A 16,443-nucleotide genomic window follows, 5' to 3' on the forward strand; every position below is an offset into this window, starting at 1 on the left:
TGGATGTAGACTTTGGGTGGTGGGCTAATGGCGGTCTCTTCGTAAACGCCGCATATAGGCCTAACCCTGTGTTGGCTCTTCGCTACCCAGGCGGTACCCAAATGGAATGCACTTTGGTGTTATATTTCAAAAGAGGGCGCTGTCCGTGTAGCTCCAGATAAGTATAAACTGTTAAAAGTCGGGCCTATGACCCAGGGAAATCTGTCCGCTGGAAATTCGGTCCCCCATGGAGGTGGGGGAATTCAAAAGAACACCACTAAGCTATATCAGTATATAGACCAGTGGCCTATACCTATGGAGATTTGGCATTACATTAATGATGTTTTATCATTCCCAAAAATTAATTACATTACAAAGGGATTTAATGGGTTTCTGACTCTATTATAAGGGAAAACACAACCATCAATATTATATCGGTCGCTGTGGCAATTTTCCCCTGCCCTTTAGAATTGCCATCTTCAAAAATTGTCATGATTCTGTTGAAATTGAAGGACTCCCTTCTTTTAATCGATTTAGAAAGACGAAATTCCCCCATTGAAAAGTACTGCGGCAGTGGCAATTTCGTAGTGCATAAATTTTGTTTTCTTCTGTGTGTGAGGAATAATATACACGGCCAGGCACCCTTGATGGTCTCGGGCTCATGCTGTGGAGCCCTGCTTCTACTGCGTCAAACTCCATGGTCCGAGAGTTGACTTTTACAACTTAAGGTCATTGTGTCTGCAAAGACAGTGACCTCCTGGTGGTCGTATTTCAAATTTAGACTTAGGCATTATTTTAAGCAGTGGGCAAACAATTGCTAATTTATTGTCGGCGACCAGTAGGCCTAGTAGACCTACTCAACATAACAGGAATAAATCTTAGCTCAAGTGGTCATCAGTCACGCGAAAACTAAACTGGAAATTACCGTGTGAAGTTTCTCAACAATATAGTTCAGGCGAAATTATTTCAAGGGATGTTTTCTACCATGATCATCCACAAGAATTGTGTGTAAACGTACATGACCTAGTAATTATTTGTGCACAACATTTTCAGGCATACAATTTATTCGAAGCACTACAAGAGGGGTGTTTTGACCCCAATGATGACTAGAGAGACCCGTTTATGGAAACAAACTTGTCCACATTTTGTAGGTGGACTTTTTGACACAAACATTGAATACTTGAGAACATGAGTCGATGCATTACATCTGGATCAATACTGCAATCAATCTATCTCCCAATGTAGGGATGTATATGTTGCAGGTGTCTGGTCTCTAACTATTATAATGCGCTCTACTTTTGATATTGAACAGGTTTAAGTCAACTTTTTTTGAATGTATCAGGTGAGGGAGCTTCTCTCATCACAGCATCCTGCCTGTTTCACTCAATCATCATCACAATTTCTTTACATCCAATAAACAACATTTTATTAATTTCCTGCAATTTAATTGATTTGCCTTCTCCGAGAGTTCCCACCACAATCTGATGATAAATTAAGAACAGAAACGAAAGGGGGTTGGCATGTGGTGCCATCTCGTATCGCACCATTTCCAAAGAACAATGCCCTCTGTTGTTTCGTGAACTTTTTTATTCAGGCCAAGTTTTAGATTGGGTCGTACCATTTAACACTAGGGGAGGCTAGTAGAACAGCCCATATTCAACATCTCCATTGTTTAAATAATTAATAAAAGTGACATTCTTAGCAATTCCTGTTAATTATTATCCAATCTAAGCGTATAATTTACCCAGAATTTTTGATAGTAAACGTGATACAGAACTGTCCCTTTGGAAGAATATGGAGTAGGTACCCACCATTTTTACCCACCATTGATTGATTAGTCCCAGAAGTACTGCATGCATGCGTGCATTTTTGGGTGGTTCTCAAAATAGAAACTTGTGTGCTAGCCCACACGAAATTCGTAAACGTGTGTAGAGAGTGTACAAAGCATACGTAAAGAGACTTTTCCTTCACATTCAGTGGTTACCGCTCCTTTTGTAAGGTGCAGCCTAAAACATGGACCGTTTTTCATCATCCACCACCCATCTCTGGGTCGCTGTTGCCTTGTCATTTCTTGCGGGAGCTCTAGCAATTCCAAGGGAAAATTTGTACCCTTTTGGGAGGGAAAACGGCGACTCTGAACTGCCGGTCGGGAACACCGTTCAACGGGAGCTGAATCTGAGTACACCGCTGCAGTTTCTCACACAGAAACACAGCACAGTTTACGTGAGTATTGTTGTAGTTTGCTGTTTGTGCACCCAACTAGAAAGTTATTTCGGATCTTCTCTCTGTTTGCATAATCCACTAAATTGTTATTTCATTTCAGGAATATTGTAAAGTATATTGCAATGGAAGCTCTTATTACAAAATAAAAATGGCCTTGCCCTCTCAAAGAAGAAATTCAAGGCCTGAGTCAGTAAAATCATGCGCCTGTTTAGAGTCTGTACAACGTCAATTTTAATGCAAAAATTACCTGAGTTAAGTATTGGGAGGGTTTGTGACCACTCCCAGATGGTTACAGTCATCACAACTATCAAGCCAACTAGACATACCCATAGGCCATGTATGATTTCATCAAGCCAACTAGACATACCCTTACTCTATGGACATATCCATAGGCCATATATCATTTGCAGTGGTAAAACTTCTGTACTAGCTACACAGCCCCACAACACTCGTCCATCTGTCAGCACACACACCTACAAATGTAGGCGCTAGGCCTACATAACAAAGTACACTTTAACTTAGTGTAAGTGATGACTGAGACTTTGGAAATATTATATTGAATTTCATAAACAATTGGGAATGCCCCAATCGAATGATTGAATGATAGTAGTTTATTTTAGTTTAGATACTTTAGTTTATTGTACAAGACCTGCTCCTGGGTAAGTTTTGATCTTCCACCCACCCAGCCCCCCCCCCCCCCCGCCATAATGACATTTACTTCAATGCTTCGTGTGAGTTTCATACCATCCATTGGTAATAATAATTGTCTTTTGCACCTGGCACGTAATATTTTTTACCAATACTGGAGAATAGGTGAAAAAAAATGTAGCGCAAGCCAGATTTGAAAAGGGAAACAAATGCAAATACCATGGATTTACCCATTTGGAACAAGGTCAGATTAGGGGCAAGGTGCAAAAGATCATTAATTTTGTACATGCTCCTGATACCCATTCAGTAATGCACCGTGCATGTTGATCTATGAAGTCTACTTATTATAGCTAGAACGTGTTAACAGCAATTTTGTAGGCCTTGGCGGCATGAATTCAGTAATCTTTTTTGATTGAGGGTTTTAAAACTACTTTTTTTTTTTTTATGATTATGGGGCTAAGGAATTATGGCAATTTGGGAACTATGAGGGTACATTATATGCTTGTTGTTAACCTTGATGACCTGTAAAAAGTGTTTCCCGATGGTCCTTTCCCCAAAACACAGACTTTCACTAGTTTGTTTTTGTTTCAACATTTTCGTTAAGTGGGTGTTTTGTTACATTCTTGGTTTTTTGTCAGCAAGTTGAGCTTGGGAAGGTAGTGCATTCTGTATTACCAAGGCTCCTACTACAGTGGATGAAGCCCATGTCTTCAATGTATCCAATATATGGACTGTGAAGGGGGTAACCCTGTTTCAGCCCCTGGAGTAGGTGGCAACATAACCCAGGTGACAGGACTAACTTGGGTGGACATCCCAAATCAGTTTGAGTCTAGCCCTCACCTTGAATTTGATATGGACGATAGGCCTATCTAAAAAATAAAAAAAAATAAAACAAAGTTAAACAATTAAGACTAAACAACCAAGGTTTTCTGTCACTACTGGAAGCACATCACAAAGTTGTTATGCCTCTGAAAATGTGTATAGTCGATAGAATGGTAAAGCTATTCCATATGCATTAAATTTAAAATGGGAAACCTTTTAAATTGAATTGGCATCAACAACATTGCAATTGCCTCAAAATTGAATTCTGTGAGGCACCCTTGCTTATTATTACACCGCTGAATGTTTGTTGGAATGTTCAAGGCATTTTCTGTGCAACAAGATTAACCCCTTTCCTAGTCTCCTTTAGGGATAAGACCTTGGGAGTCTACATCATGTGAACCAGAGTTGTGATTAATGGTGGAGTATTGCCCCAGATGTGGTGCAGACCCTTTGGATTGAAATAGTGCTTGTTTTTTACCAAGACTTCAAACCTGGGCCATACTGTAAAATAATCACTATGAGTTTGCAGAATAATTTTAACAGTCAAATAATGATCTATGCATTTCCACTTTGAAATTGGAATTGAGAACGTAGTTTAATGTTCTATGGCAGGTCTGATACTTTACGGAGGCTATGAAGGTGACTTTTTCCATGTCTCGCTGCAGTTGTTGCCTTGATGCCCATGAAATGCTCAAGTAGAACTTTACAATTTCCTCCTTCTGCGCCCTTTACCAAGGAGAATGCTGTGGTGCCCTAGCCCTTTCAAAAACGAAGCATACATGCCTGCATAGTGTAACCGTTTGAGTGTTGTATGTGGTTGTTGTGGCAGCAGACATGAATATTCCTTCAGTTCAGTGTTCAATTTGTGGTTATATGAGTGAGTCATATCAAAACTATTCTTGTTTGTATTTTTTTTCTTCTGTTTACGCTTAACTTTTTCAAGGATACACAAATTTGTTTACATTCCTGTACACAAACGGAACCTCAAAGTTTTTCATTACTGTACCTGTTGTAATGAACACAGAAACTTGTCCAAATCTGTGATTCAATTCTAGTCTACACGATTCAGGACTGAGGCAAAACAGGAAGAGTTTCCTGTGCTTTGTTTCCCTTAAATTCAAAACCAATGAAGCTTCTCTCCTGACTGTAAAAGAAAGGAAAAAGCCCTGTGGTCACCCGTCAGACATGACTGAAATTGAATCCATTCCCCCACACTACACTTTCGTGTCTCTTTTATACAGTTCGCCAACCCTGGGGTATTATTTAGGGCCGATGGGGCCCTTTTATGGTCGGTATTTCGAGCTTGAACTATCCCTGTAACTGTTCAACCTTCGGGAGGGTTTTGAGGTGCGCAGTCAGGCTGACTGAGAAGGCCCTGTTTGGGCTGAAACCCATGGGAAATCAGCATACTACAATACTGGCTCTGCAGGGTACATGGGTTGTGTTTGCAAACAGTAACTCATCTAGATTTTTTTTTTAAACCACACCTTTGAGGTTTTTAAGTGTCTGGAACCATTTGAGCTTAAGGTCACACTTTGTGGTTGGTGCCTGATGTGATAGTTTTAAGGGAACAGAGGGGAGGGGTTGGTGTGGGTGGGGCAACTTGACTTGGTTTGGAAATCAGCAAAATGTTACATTCAATTTAATGCACTTTATGTTTTAAATTAATTTGCATTTTAGCCAAAATGCTCAAAGGCTCAGAAAAATTATTTTAAAAGAACACTTAATTTTTTTTTTTTTTTAATTAAATTCCAAACTGTGTTTTCCATTTTTAATTTTTACAAAAATAATTCTAACTGACATTTTGCTCGACATCCGTGTTGACCTGGCAGTCAGTTATCTTAGAAAATCTTCACATGTTTTTGCTGTACGTGCCCTGGTCAAAGTTTTAATACATCTTTACATTTCCCTCATAGAAGTCCCCCTTGTTGTCAAAGGAAAATTGCTTGGCCCCTGCAAGAACAAAATTCAAGGCCTGGTCTTTTAGTCCAACTTTTAAATACTTTACGCATAAAAAATGGTCGTAAAGTGAAGATCTGACATTTTGCCCACTACTTTTGTATGCGGGAAATGTAAATATTGGAACTTCGACCAGAGCACCACAGCAAAAACACAGGGCACCATGGCAATAGCTGTAGTGGTTGCCATGGGTTATTTCAAGGCCTTAAAAGCATGGTTAGTTAACAACACAAGATGACCATCGAGGTCACTCGTAGGTCAGAAAGCACAGTCTCAACACTGCTTGGAGGCATAGGCTATCAAGAATTCTACGGTCTAGCCTTGCTCTATGGTTTTAGTGTTAGGTCATGACATAACCAATAGAAAAGATGGCTTCAATATGGACCCGCTGTCCCTCCTTCATTCTATACAGGGGTAACCTGAATAACTGTGGTCTATATTCCCTTCATCTTATCATCTTGTCAATATTGACATAGACAGTTTATCTTGGATTCCATATAAGCCTACAGTGTTAGAACACACTCCTGATAACATGAAGCTGGCTGGAATTCTCGTAAATTGTCTTATATTTTGCAAAATTCGATCTGTTCTTTAGGGGAACCAGCTTTCATACAGACATAAATTGCGAACAAAAATAACAAAGTTTGAGTTAAATTTTAATTTATTTGATCGAAGGAAGTAAACACATCAATCTTTGATTAAAACGTATTAATCAAAAAATTAAATTGTTTTTTTTAAGAGAGACTTATTTTATCGAGTTGACGACAAAATTTTGACTAAAATAAGGTGAGACCAGAGACACGTACAGCTTTTTTCTTATGTTCATTTTTTGTGGGTAAACTTTACCAACTCAAGAAGATGCTTGTTTTCCTTTGTCGCTAGTGGAAAACATCTTTATTGATTTGTTTGCATCACCAAGATTAGCTTTGCAATCGCTTTCGCATGTCGTGTGTGAACCAGGCTTTACTAGTTTGAAAAGAATAGGGGTGTAATTTGGCAGGGCACAAAATCAATTACATTGCTGCCAATCACATCAGGCCATCCAAATTGGCGACTACGACTGTTATTAAAAGTGTGTTGCTAAGGATGTCTACATCAATGCATGATGAGGGGAGGATCAAGCCATAGCCATTGCTGTGGTATGTATAGCCACATCAATGCATGATGAGGGGAGGATCAAGCCATAGCCATTGCTGTGGTATGTATAGCCACAAATTTGGATAATTTCTTTTCACTCATATGTTGAGGGGTTTTGTTAGTTGTTTACAAACTGCTTACCAACCAAAAGGACCTGTGGTAAAATGCAAACAGAATGGCCTGACATTTCGACCCTAGCAGAGTCTTTCTTGAAGGCTACATTTAGACTGGTGATGTAATATTTTTTTAAAGTGATACGCTCTATGGCATGAAGCACAATCGATTAGTTTCACCACTATTTCCTGTGCTTCTCTCTCGCTCCATTCATGCAACAACGTGGACCTTTTTCTTTTGCCAAGCTCTTACAATTAACTTGTGCAGAACTTTTGTAGTGAACACTTTGTGCGATACGCAATTCATTTGTCAATCTGAGGATACCCAAGCCCCACTTATTGAATCCCCCTAAGCTAGTCAAAGCTTTTCTTTTACAGTCGTATTGATCTCCTGAAGGCCCTCTAAGGAACCAGAGTGCATGAAACTCATTCAAAAAGGACCCTTCCGAGCAGAAATGATGCTTCAATGTACAACAGGTTAATGACCAGAAACTCAAGAAAACTTTCTGGGGGTAGTAAGTGGAGGATATAAATGGATGAAGACTTGCAAGTATAGAAGTGTTCAACCAGTCTGTGAATTTTTCTCTTGGGTTTATCTGGGAATCCAAACACAGTGCCACTATAAAATAGGAAACTGTTTGAGTCAGGCCCCTACCGCAGAAGAGAAGATTTGTCTCATTTGTCTTTATGTGGATAAAAATACATTACTCGGTAGAATTTATTTTTAGGCATTTATCAGACTCAAAGACTTAAAGTTTCTTTTATTATTCAGTTGCAAAACACAAGATCGCCGGACTTGTCCAGTCATTAGTTTCCCAGCCAGACGCTAAAATCACTGGTCTCATGCCCGTGATCTAGTAAAAATTCGACCCCTGAATAGTTTTCACCAGGACTGATGGGGTTGTGAATTGTTTTGTCTCCTCAATATTGCTTTTACAACATGGGCAGAGTGTCCTTCTAAGACCATTAGACCCGAAACTCAATAACATGCACCACTAGGCATCCGCCATGTTAGCACTTTGTTCAAATGGTTGTAACTAAGTTTAATACCTGAAACCACCCAGAAGTGTTTCAACTGGGGATGCACATATCGTGGTACTAGTGAGCTTTCTCAAAATAATTGTAGTCGATTCATGGACAACTCATGTGATGTTTATTGCTTATTTTTTTTTAAATCACCTTCAAGTTGAAATAAAAAAAATGTGTGGAAACTGTTACCTGCATTTTTCGTCAACAAAATTCTAGAGTGCAAAAATAAGAGTTCTTATCAATATAATTAATTTTGGGTTTTAACCCATACACCGATGTGTGTTAGCACTGTGTACTCAGAACTTTCCCGAATCCTGTGAACAAATATCACAGGACTTGGGAAAGTACTGAGTATACAGTGCTAACACACATCGGTGTATGGGTAAAAACCAAAATTAATATTCTTTATCCCCGATGCAAATTTAACATCTATTATAATTCTATCAACGCGACTTATTTTCATTTTTTATAAGCTTGTTAGTTTATACAATTCACATGTTAAAACACTCTTTGGTGTTTTCAGCTTCATGAAACAGAAGTTACTTTCATTGGAGAAACTGCTAAATGATGGTAGGTATAATTTGCAGCAGCAATACACTTGGTTGTGTTTCCCATTAATTGCATCAGTTGTTTCATTTGTTGCATACTAGCATTAATGCATTCAATTTAATCCTCTGTCATTGTGCACATAGCTCAGCGTTCTGTGGACATGATGTACCCAGGTAGCACATAGTCCCCAGCTTAAAGGCAGTGGACACTATTGGTATTTACTCAAAATAATTATTAACATAAAACCTCACTTGGTAACGAGTAATGTGGAGAGGTTGGTAGTATACAACATTGTGAGAAACGGCTCCCTCTGAAGTAACGTAGTTTTTGAGAAAGAAGTAATTTTCCTCGAATTTGATTTTAAGACCTCAGATTTTTTTAGAATTTGAGGTCTCGAAATCAAGCATCACAAAGCACACAACCTCATGTGACAAGGGTGTTTTTTCTTTCATTATTATCTCGCAACTTCGATGACCGATTGAGCTCAAATTTTCACAGGTTTGTTATTTGAGGCATATGATGAGATACCGCAAGTGAGAAGACTGGTCTTTGACAATTAGCAATAGTGTCTACTGTCTTTAAATCCTGTATGGTTGTCACAATAGTTTCCACAGTTCTCCCACTGTTTCTACTTCATTACTGTCACAATTTCTCATTAATGATGGTTGATGGGTGAGTGAACTTCTTCTGACTGATGCTCAAATCAGTCACAGCCAAGGACATAGGCTACAGTCGACTCCAAGTACATGAATTCAAGCAGATGTTTCTGGTTTTAGGCCTTCTGATTTTATAATGGTAATATCCTTCATGTTCATGTGTCTGTCAGTTCAGAAAACAAATTGATAGACCTGTATTCTGTGAAAAAAGAAAAGAAAAAAACTGTACATTTCAGGCGTGCAATTTCTAAGTTTTTCTCTCTCCTGATTTATCGAAAACTCTGAACTTTCAATTTCCTTGAAAGAAGTAAAGCAATCACCGGAGGGTGAAATAAATATCTGCCAACATTGTGTCCCCATAAAAGTTCTTACTGTTGATGTTTTTAGTTGTGTAACATAGTTACCCTGCACTTATGTGTGATAAGCACTGTATAGTCAATGGTTTCCCCAAGTCTTGCAGCGAAACAAAACACACCATCCTTCTCGGTTGGGATTCGAACCCACAACCCCTGTCGTTCATGTTATATCACCATGAGCTTAGTTTCAGCAACAATATAGGTTGGAATTTCAAAGTTGATTGGATGTAACGTTTCAATCTGACAGTCTTGGGAAAAGTGTCACAATGGTGTGATCCTTTCTCAACCATTTGACACATTAACAAAAAAGAGTTTCCATCAAGTGTACACCGTGTTCCAAGGATAAAATCTGCTCTACACAACAAGTTGTCCTTTGTAACATTGTGACAGATGAACGAATACAAAAATTGAAAACCGGAAGTTGACTATTTTTCAGGGTTGTTTCCCTTCAATTTGATGATGGGTTTGGACAATTAAGACACAAAAGTTTTGCGGTTTGCACTACATGTACTTCCTAAATAGCATTTTTATTTTGAGGGCCAGGTGGGCAGGCACAAAAGCCCACTGTTGTTGTAGGTAGAGCTTGACTGATTCTCAAAGGCAACACAAATACACCCCCAGTCAGGAGGGGAACTGAAATAAGGTGCTTTCGGAAGATGTACTTTAAATGCTTGGATCAGTGGTATTTGTGTGAAAGAGGGATAAAGAATTTGTTTTATTGTTGCACATGGAGAGTGTGAAGTGAATTCATCCATAACTGGTATAGCAAATGGGTATCTAACGTAAGGACCGGGTTACGACTTTTTGTGGTCGCAACTAAATGGAAATTTAAAAGGCTGCATGTGCTTTGCGTTGAGTGACTGGAAATCGTTAAACGAGAGTGCCTGATATGCATGCTGACACGGATTTCTTCTTCTTAACTCCAGGTGCAGTGTTCCTTGATTTGAACATTGCAGGCTGACACAAATTGTGTGATAGGAAATCTTTTGACCTGATTCTGGTGATAAATGTAGAACTTCTATTCATGTTGGGGAAGAAATAGTTTTGGTGTTTTTTAAGCTGAGGGTTTATCTTGGTATAGATCAGCGGTACTATTAGGTCATTGAAGTCGATCATACAGGATGGAATTTAAGGGATACAGTTTAGGAAGGCATGTAGACCTGACTGTTATGGAAGCATTCCAGGAAGTTATTGCACTGAGTAGACTGTTGGATAAATACCGCACAGAGAGAAAAATTGTTCTTTTTCTTGTTCCTCTGTGGCCTGATGGAGTATCCAGCGATAACTTGACAATGTTTGTCCCAGACTTGGAGGCTTTATTGATGAGTCATGACTCATGGGGGATGTTGTTGTTGCAAGATTATGACATGAACAATGTATTTTAATTAAGGGGGGAACTGTCACTGTCAATTGTAGTTGGTAATTGTTGGTCACACTATCAATTTTTGGACGTTAGGACCTGGTGGTTACACTATAAATTGCTGGAAATCAGAACTTCTGGGTTATGTTAAAAACACACAAGGCTCATTTCATCATGACTGTGTGGGGTGGGACGTGACATTGCCAGGCCTGAAACTTAGTGCGGGCAAATGAGGCAATTGCCTCTGTGCCCCTATTAATTGTATTCAAAGGTGTAACCAGGAATGGTAAAAAGTGTACCAAATTTTGGTGGAAATTTAAAAACTGGGCGTTAATATTTCTCACTTACAAACATACATTTAAATAACAAATAGATGTTCTCCAAATTTGCAAAGAATTTAAAGAGTGAGAAATTGTATTGCCATCAAAATTGCCATTAAAGAAAATGATTAAAATATACCTATTGCATTATTGATCAACTTATCGCATTACAGGTGGCTTACATTTCATTTAATTCAATTGATTTTTCATTTATTTTATTTATTTTCTTGTACTTAAATAATAATTTTTTGTAAATGCTGTGATTTAGTCGTCTAAGTATAGCGTATTTAAAATGCCGTTTATTATTATTCTTATTATTATTAAAATGATTGCATTTTACTCGATTAAACATGTAGGGTTCATAATGTTGGAGTTGACACACTGTTCTGCAGTCAAGTGTGCAAGAAACTGTTTTTTAGATCAATACTTTATTAAGTTCACAGTGGTCATAGATTGAAGGGGGTGTTTCCTTTGTTTGTCGGGAGAATGAAACCTCGACAGGAAAGGGTTTGGGCACTGATGACAATTCAGTGCTTATTTCCTGACAATTAAATGCTAATTGAGTGGAAAGAAATTGTTTTGGCTACGCGACGAAAGAAAGAAAAAGAAAGAAAACAAACTTGGCCAGAGAGTGTTTGTTTACTTTATGGCTAGTGCTTTTGATACTCTGTTTAATTAAGTCTGTTTTTATTTATACTTACTGGTTGAAGTCTAACCACAGAGCCAAGACCTTGGTCAATGCATTGCTGCAGCTTCCTGTTTGTATATATTTTGGGTATAAATATAAAAAGGAAATAATTTTCACAGTGGAAAAGATTCAAATAATATACTTTTTTGAACGAGTGTTGATCACAAACTGTCACTAACTGTATTAGCTCTGGCCTCTGGGGTCGATTTCACAAAGAGTTAGGACTCGTCTTATCTCGAGTTAGGAAGAGTATCTTGTCCTAACTTAGGATTAATCTTAAGGTCTGCATGCCTAAGTGCAGGGCTGGGACTCGTCCTAAAAACCACCCTTGTCACGCGATGTTGTGTGCTTTCAGATGCGTGGATTTCGAGACCTCAAATTCTAAATCTGAGGTCTCGAAATCAAATTCGTGGAAAATTACTTCTTTCTCAAAAACTTTGTCACTTCAGAGGGAGCCGTTTCTCACACTGTTTCATACTATCAACCTCTACCCATTGCTCTTAAAAGGGTCTATGTAACTTTTGTAGGACAAAAAACACAATGTCCACAGATTTACACTAAACTTACAAAGCTTCCCTGACAATACTATGTGCTGAGTGGCTGTAGTTTGGAGGAAATGAATAAAACAACGTCATTAAAATAGTTTTCGTCTCATGAGACGAAAATTATTTTAATCATTTACAAACGTATTTTCATGATATATTACTCATTTCTCAAAAACTACAGCACCTCAGTAGATAAGATTTGAAGGGAAGCTCTCCACTATCATTATCTTCAAACCCTGTAAGTTTAATGTAAATCTATGGACATTTTGAAAAAGTACCCAAATCCTTTAACCAAGTAAGGTTTTATGCTAATAATTATTTTGAGTAATTAGAAGAATAGTGTCCACTGCCTTTGCAGCAGCTCTATGAAATCAGGCTCAGGGCTTATAAGTTATACTGTCAGTTTGTATCTGATTTGGCGGCTACGGCTCTGACTGTGTTTGTTGCTATGTCCCTCCCATTCTTCAATGCCTGTTAATGTGGCTAAAGCCACAGCCATAGCCACATGGCATAGGTTTCGCTTCATGAGTCAGATGGTCACTCACCAGCAGCAAATTATTTTGTACAAGCTGTTTAAGTGTGGGTACCAATTTATAGCATGACGTCATACATGTAGGCTTACTACTTCAAATCATAAACCACATTTCAATACCCTACATATAAGCTGGCACCATGTACATATGAAGGAGGAACATCCTAAAGTCACAATTGCAATCGAGCCAAAAGTCAACTGTTTGTGGTTAGGTTGACTTCACAGAAAAGCTGAAAATTATCAACACGTTTCACGAAAGTCCAACATTGTACCGTTACCGAAACAAGATACTGTGAAGTGCCAACGCGTTACTGTAAGTGTAAAGTGCCACCTAGTACCGTTACCTAAATATTTTTTAAACTGTACTATTCCAACCTGAAGATCGTATCACACTTTTTACATGAAAGTGTAACTTTGGATGTATTTCAGAGTATAAAAAAGAACCGAGTCCAGACCTGTAATCCCTTCACTCTTTCTAAAGGGCATGAGATGACCCTGGGTGTACTTTCCAATCCTCCATTCATCCTTCAGCCCCCCCCCCCCCCACCACTCCATGACCTGGCTCTCAGAATTGAAGTGACTGGTATGAAGTGAAGTAGCCTTAGCATGACTGTCCCCTGTAAGGCATACTCCAATCTCAAGATAAGATTGAGAAGTGGTTACAGCAAGCCATGTCACCCACCCTCTGGGGTTGGGCATTAGGTCCATGCTCTTTAGCTCCATGACACAGACAGACAGATATTACCTCTAGTATGCCTAGACAGGTCATAGGAGATGTCTGTTGGGATTTATTGAAGTGGAATACAAATGCGAGTCCCTTGAAAAGTGGGTTACATTTTTTGTAGGATTTGAAACTTTGCATGGTGGTAATGCGATATGGAAAGGTTTGCGGTAACACCATGTTATGACTTTCTCTACATAAGTTGGGGTGGTTCTGAAAAGAAGCGGTGGTTTCAACTCGCCGTTTCGATCAGTATGCTCTGATCGTCTTCTGCTCTGGAGAAAGGGTTACATTTTGCAAGAAAGACGAAAGGAAAGTTACTTGTTTATCAATGGATTCAACTCGGGTTTGCTCCAATGATTCTAGTGTTAAAAACCTGTTTACAAAACTTCCCATAGCTGTTAATGTCTGTTTCTTTTCTGGTCTTTGTTACATACAAAGAGTGTACAGTTTCATTTTATGTTTTAGATTGTACTGCAGTAACCTTCCTTCCATTTCATTGCCTGTGTACAATATTGGCTAACTACAGGCGGTCAACACTCGGGCACAATCTCCAGTTATAACTGGATCTAAACCTCTGCGGTTAAACTCTGTCAATATTGACGCAAGATTTATGGCAATATAATATAAGGTTACATTCCGGATTAGGAGTGCCTATACCCCTTATTTACACACGCATGCTGGGTTGTACATGTAGGTCTATGCATGGAGGTGTTCCATTCCCCAATTACGAGCAACCATGTTTCTGTATTGTAGGGTGTTTTATGCATGGGGTCCATCCTCCATGGTTAATGGTAACCAATCAAGAACTGCTGGCAGGTGCAGCTGGAGTCCACTTTGAGGAATTGAAAACACTGCGGGACCTGATTTCACGGCTTTACTGTACCAATATTTTGATCCCCTTTAAGGTTCAGATTTGGGGAATGGTGTTTAAAACAACCACAGAGAAAGTATCCACCCAGATTGTATCTTGCTTTCTCTGATCCAGCAGAGGTTTGTATTGGATTGTCTCTACTTTGCCAGCTCAAGAGAGAATTATCATTCATAAAAATGCACTATTTTGAGAATTAAGTCTGCCTAGACATCAGGTTAACCATGGAGGGGTATTGAAAAAATATGTCTCCACGGAGAAAAAAATATACCCAATCTTAAATGGGTTAACCACTGAGATATTTTACCTCCATGGTAAACACATGTGGGTATATTTTACCTCCATGTTTAACCTATATAGCTATGAAGGTATTTTGTACTGGAAGGTATTTTGTACTGGCAGTTAAAAATAAAAAATACCCAACGTGTAAAAAAAAACACCTAAATGTTATGTGTTAATCTTGGAGGTAAAATATTTCTACATGTACATGTACATGGGTTAACCACGGAGGTAAAATATACCTCTATGGCGGGAAAATGTACCTCCATTGATGGACCTCTGTAGGTTAACCCATGGAGGTAGAAATAGGCCTGGTGCTTACTGCATTCACGCCCCTGGTCATTGTCTAGGTGCACCGTGACATGTTCAAGCACAGCATATAATTTCTTTTGGAAAATAAATGCCTTGCCCCTAAAGAACAGAGTATCTTGCATGCACACATTCATTTTAAAACACATTTTAGTGAAGTTGATGTGTGACCTTGGTACTGGTACTCTCATTATGAGGTCACCTGGAAAATACAATGCTTGTCTAAATTCTAACGTCAAAAAGTTGACTTTTGACTTCTTGAAATGAATTTGAGGATTAGCACAACCCCTCAGGGCATGAGTTTGGGGGCAAAGTCCACGTAGCTCAAAAAGTTTACTGGGCCAAAGTCTTTTTTTTTTACAAGACCAAATTGAAACGAGAAAAATGCTTTTGCACTTCTTACGACCTGCAGTTTATTTGAACAATTTAATTTGGACAAGCCATTAGAGAAGATTTGAATATATATTGATCTTCAATACTCAACTGAATTAAAGGAGTCTTATCAGACTCAAACTCAACATTTGTCATGGTCTCAGATGTCCGGCGTGCTAAAAGATCCGGGTGACATCAACGGGCATTTCGGCACACATTAGTCACGATCCCAGATGCCTGGCGTGCCAAGCTTTCCGGGATGCTGTCCTTGCGGGCGTGAGTCTCCTGTGCTCTGCTACCGCAGCGAATAAATCTTCAAGACCTCTTTTGTTCTCTTACGAGTGCTTTTTCGACGGGCAACCCAAAACCCTCTTCTGGCTTTCAGATGAAACTTCTTCGCATTTTCCGCTTCTCAAATACTTTATTATGTTCTTACTTTTTCCGCAAACCTGTTGAAGACGCTCCACGCGTTCACCACACGTTATGACAGCTTAATTAAAACAGGCGACTCAGCACAGCACTAAAATCGACTACTTTCGCTTGCTGTGCGCAGGTATGGCATGACGTAATACTACCGTATTTGGGAATCCGGATCTTTTAGCACGCCGGATATCTGAGACCGCCGCACCGGTGCTAAAAATCACTGGCCTCTGGCCTGAGCAGTCCAGTGATATTCCGAGCCCTTCAATTCCACACACATGTTCTTTTGGTCTGATGTGCGAATTAACTTTATGTCAGCTTGAGTAAAACAATAACTTGACTTATATTGAACACTGAATACCAGAGTAAATTGGAGATCATTAAAGCTGAATGCCTTAATATAAAGGGCTAATGAGTTGTCAGTTTGTAGTTGTGATGCTGCAGGTGTTTCCGATGGTCCAGTTATTATTAGGTGGTGTCTTCTATGGTCAGACAGACAGAAGGATCATGTTTTCTTATTCATCAGGGGCCCTTCCCTAAGAGACATCCCATCTT

At 39.1% G+C, this 16,443-nt stretch overlaps 1 protein-coding gene across 6 annotated transcripts in view; it reads left to right on the forward strand.

Moving 5' to 3' along the window:
* The first annotated feature begins 1,885 nt into the window (after nucleotides 1–1,885).
* The window catches only part of LOC117307031 (nidogen-1-like), a 53,120-nt gene continuing 38,562 nt past the window's right edge, over nucleotides 1,886–16,443 (forward strand). For all 6 annotated transcript variants that reach the window (XM_033791668.1, XM_033791674.1, XM_033791691.1 and 3 more), the window contains exon 1: nucleotides 1,886–2,202. In XM_033791668.1, the coding sequence (XP_033647559.1) occupies nucleotides 1,993–2,202 (210 nt within the window). In that variant the 5' untranslated portion in view covers nucleotides 1,886–1,992. The remainder of the gene's footprint in view (nucleotides 2,203–16,443) is intronic.

This window comes from Asterias rubens, chromosome 1, assembly GCF_902459465.1.
Source record: "Asterias rubens chromosome 1, eAstRub1.3, whole genome shotgun sequence".
Classification (NCBI taxonomy): Eukaryota; Metazoa; Echinodermata; class Asteroidea; order Forcipulatida; family Asteriidae; genus Asterias; species Asterias rubens.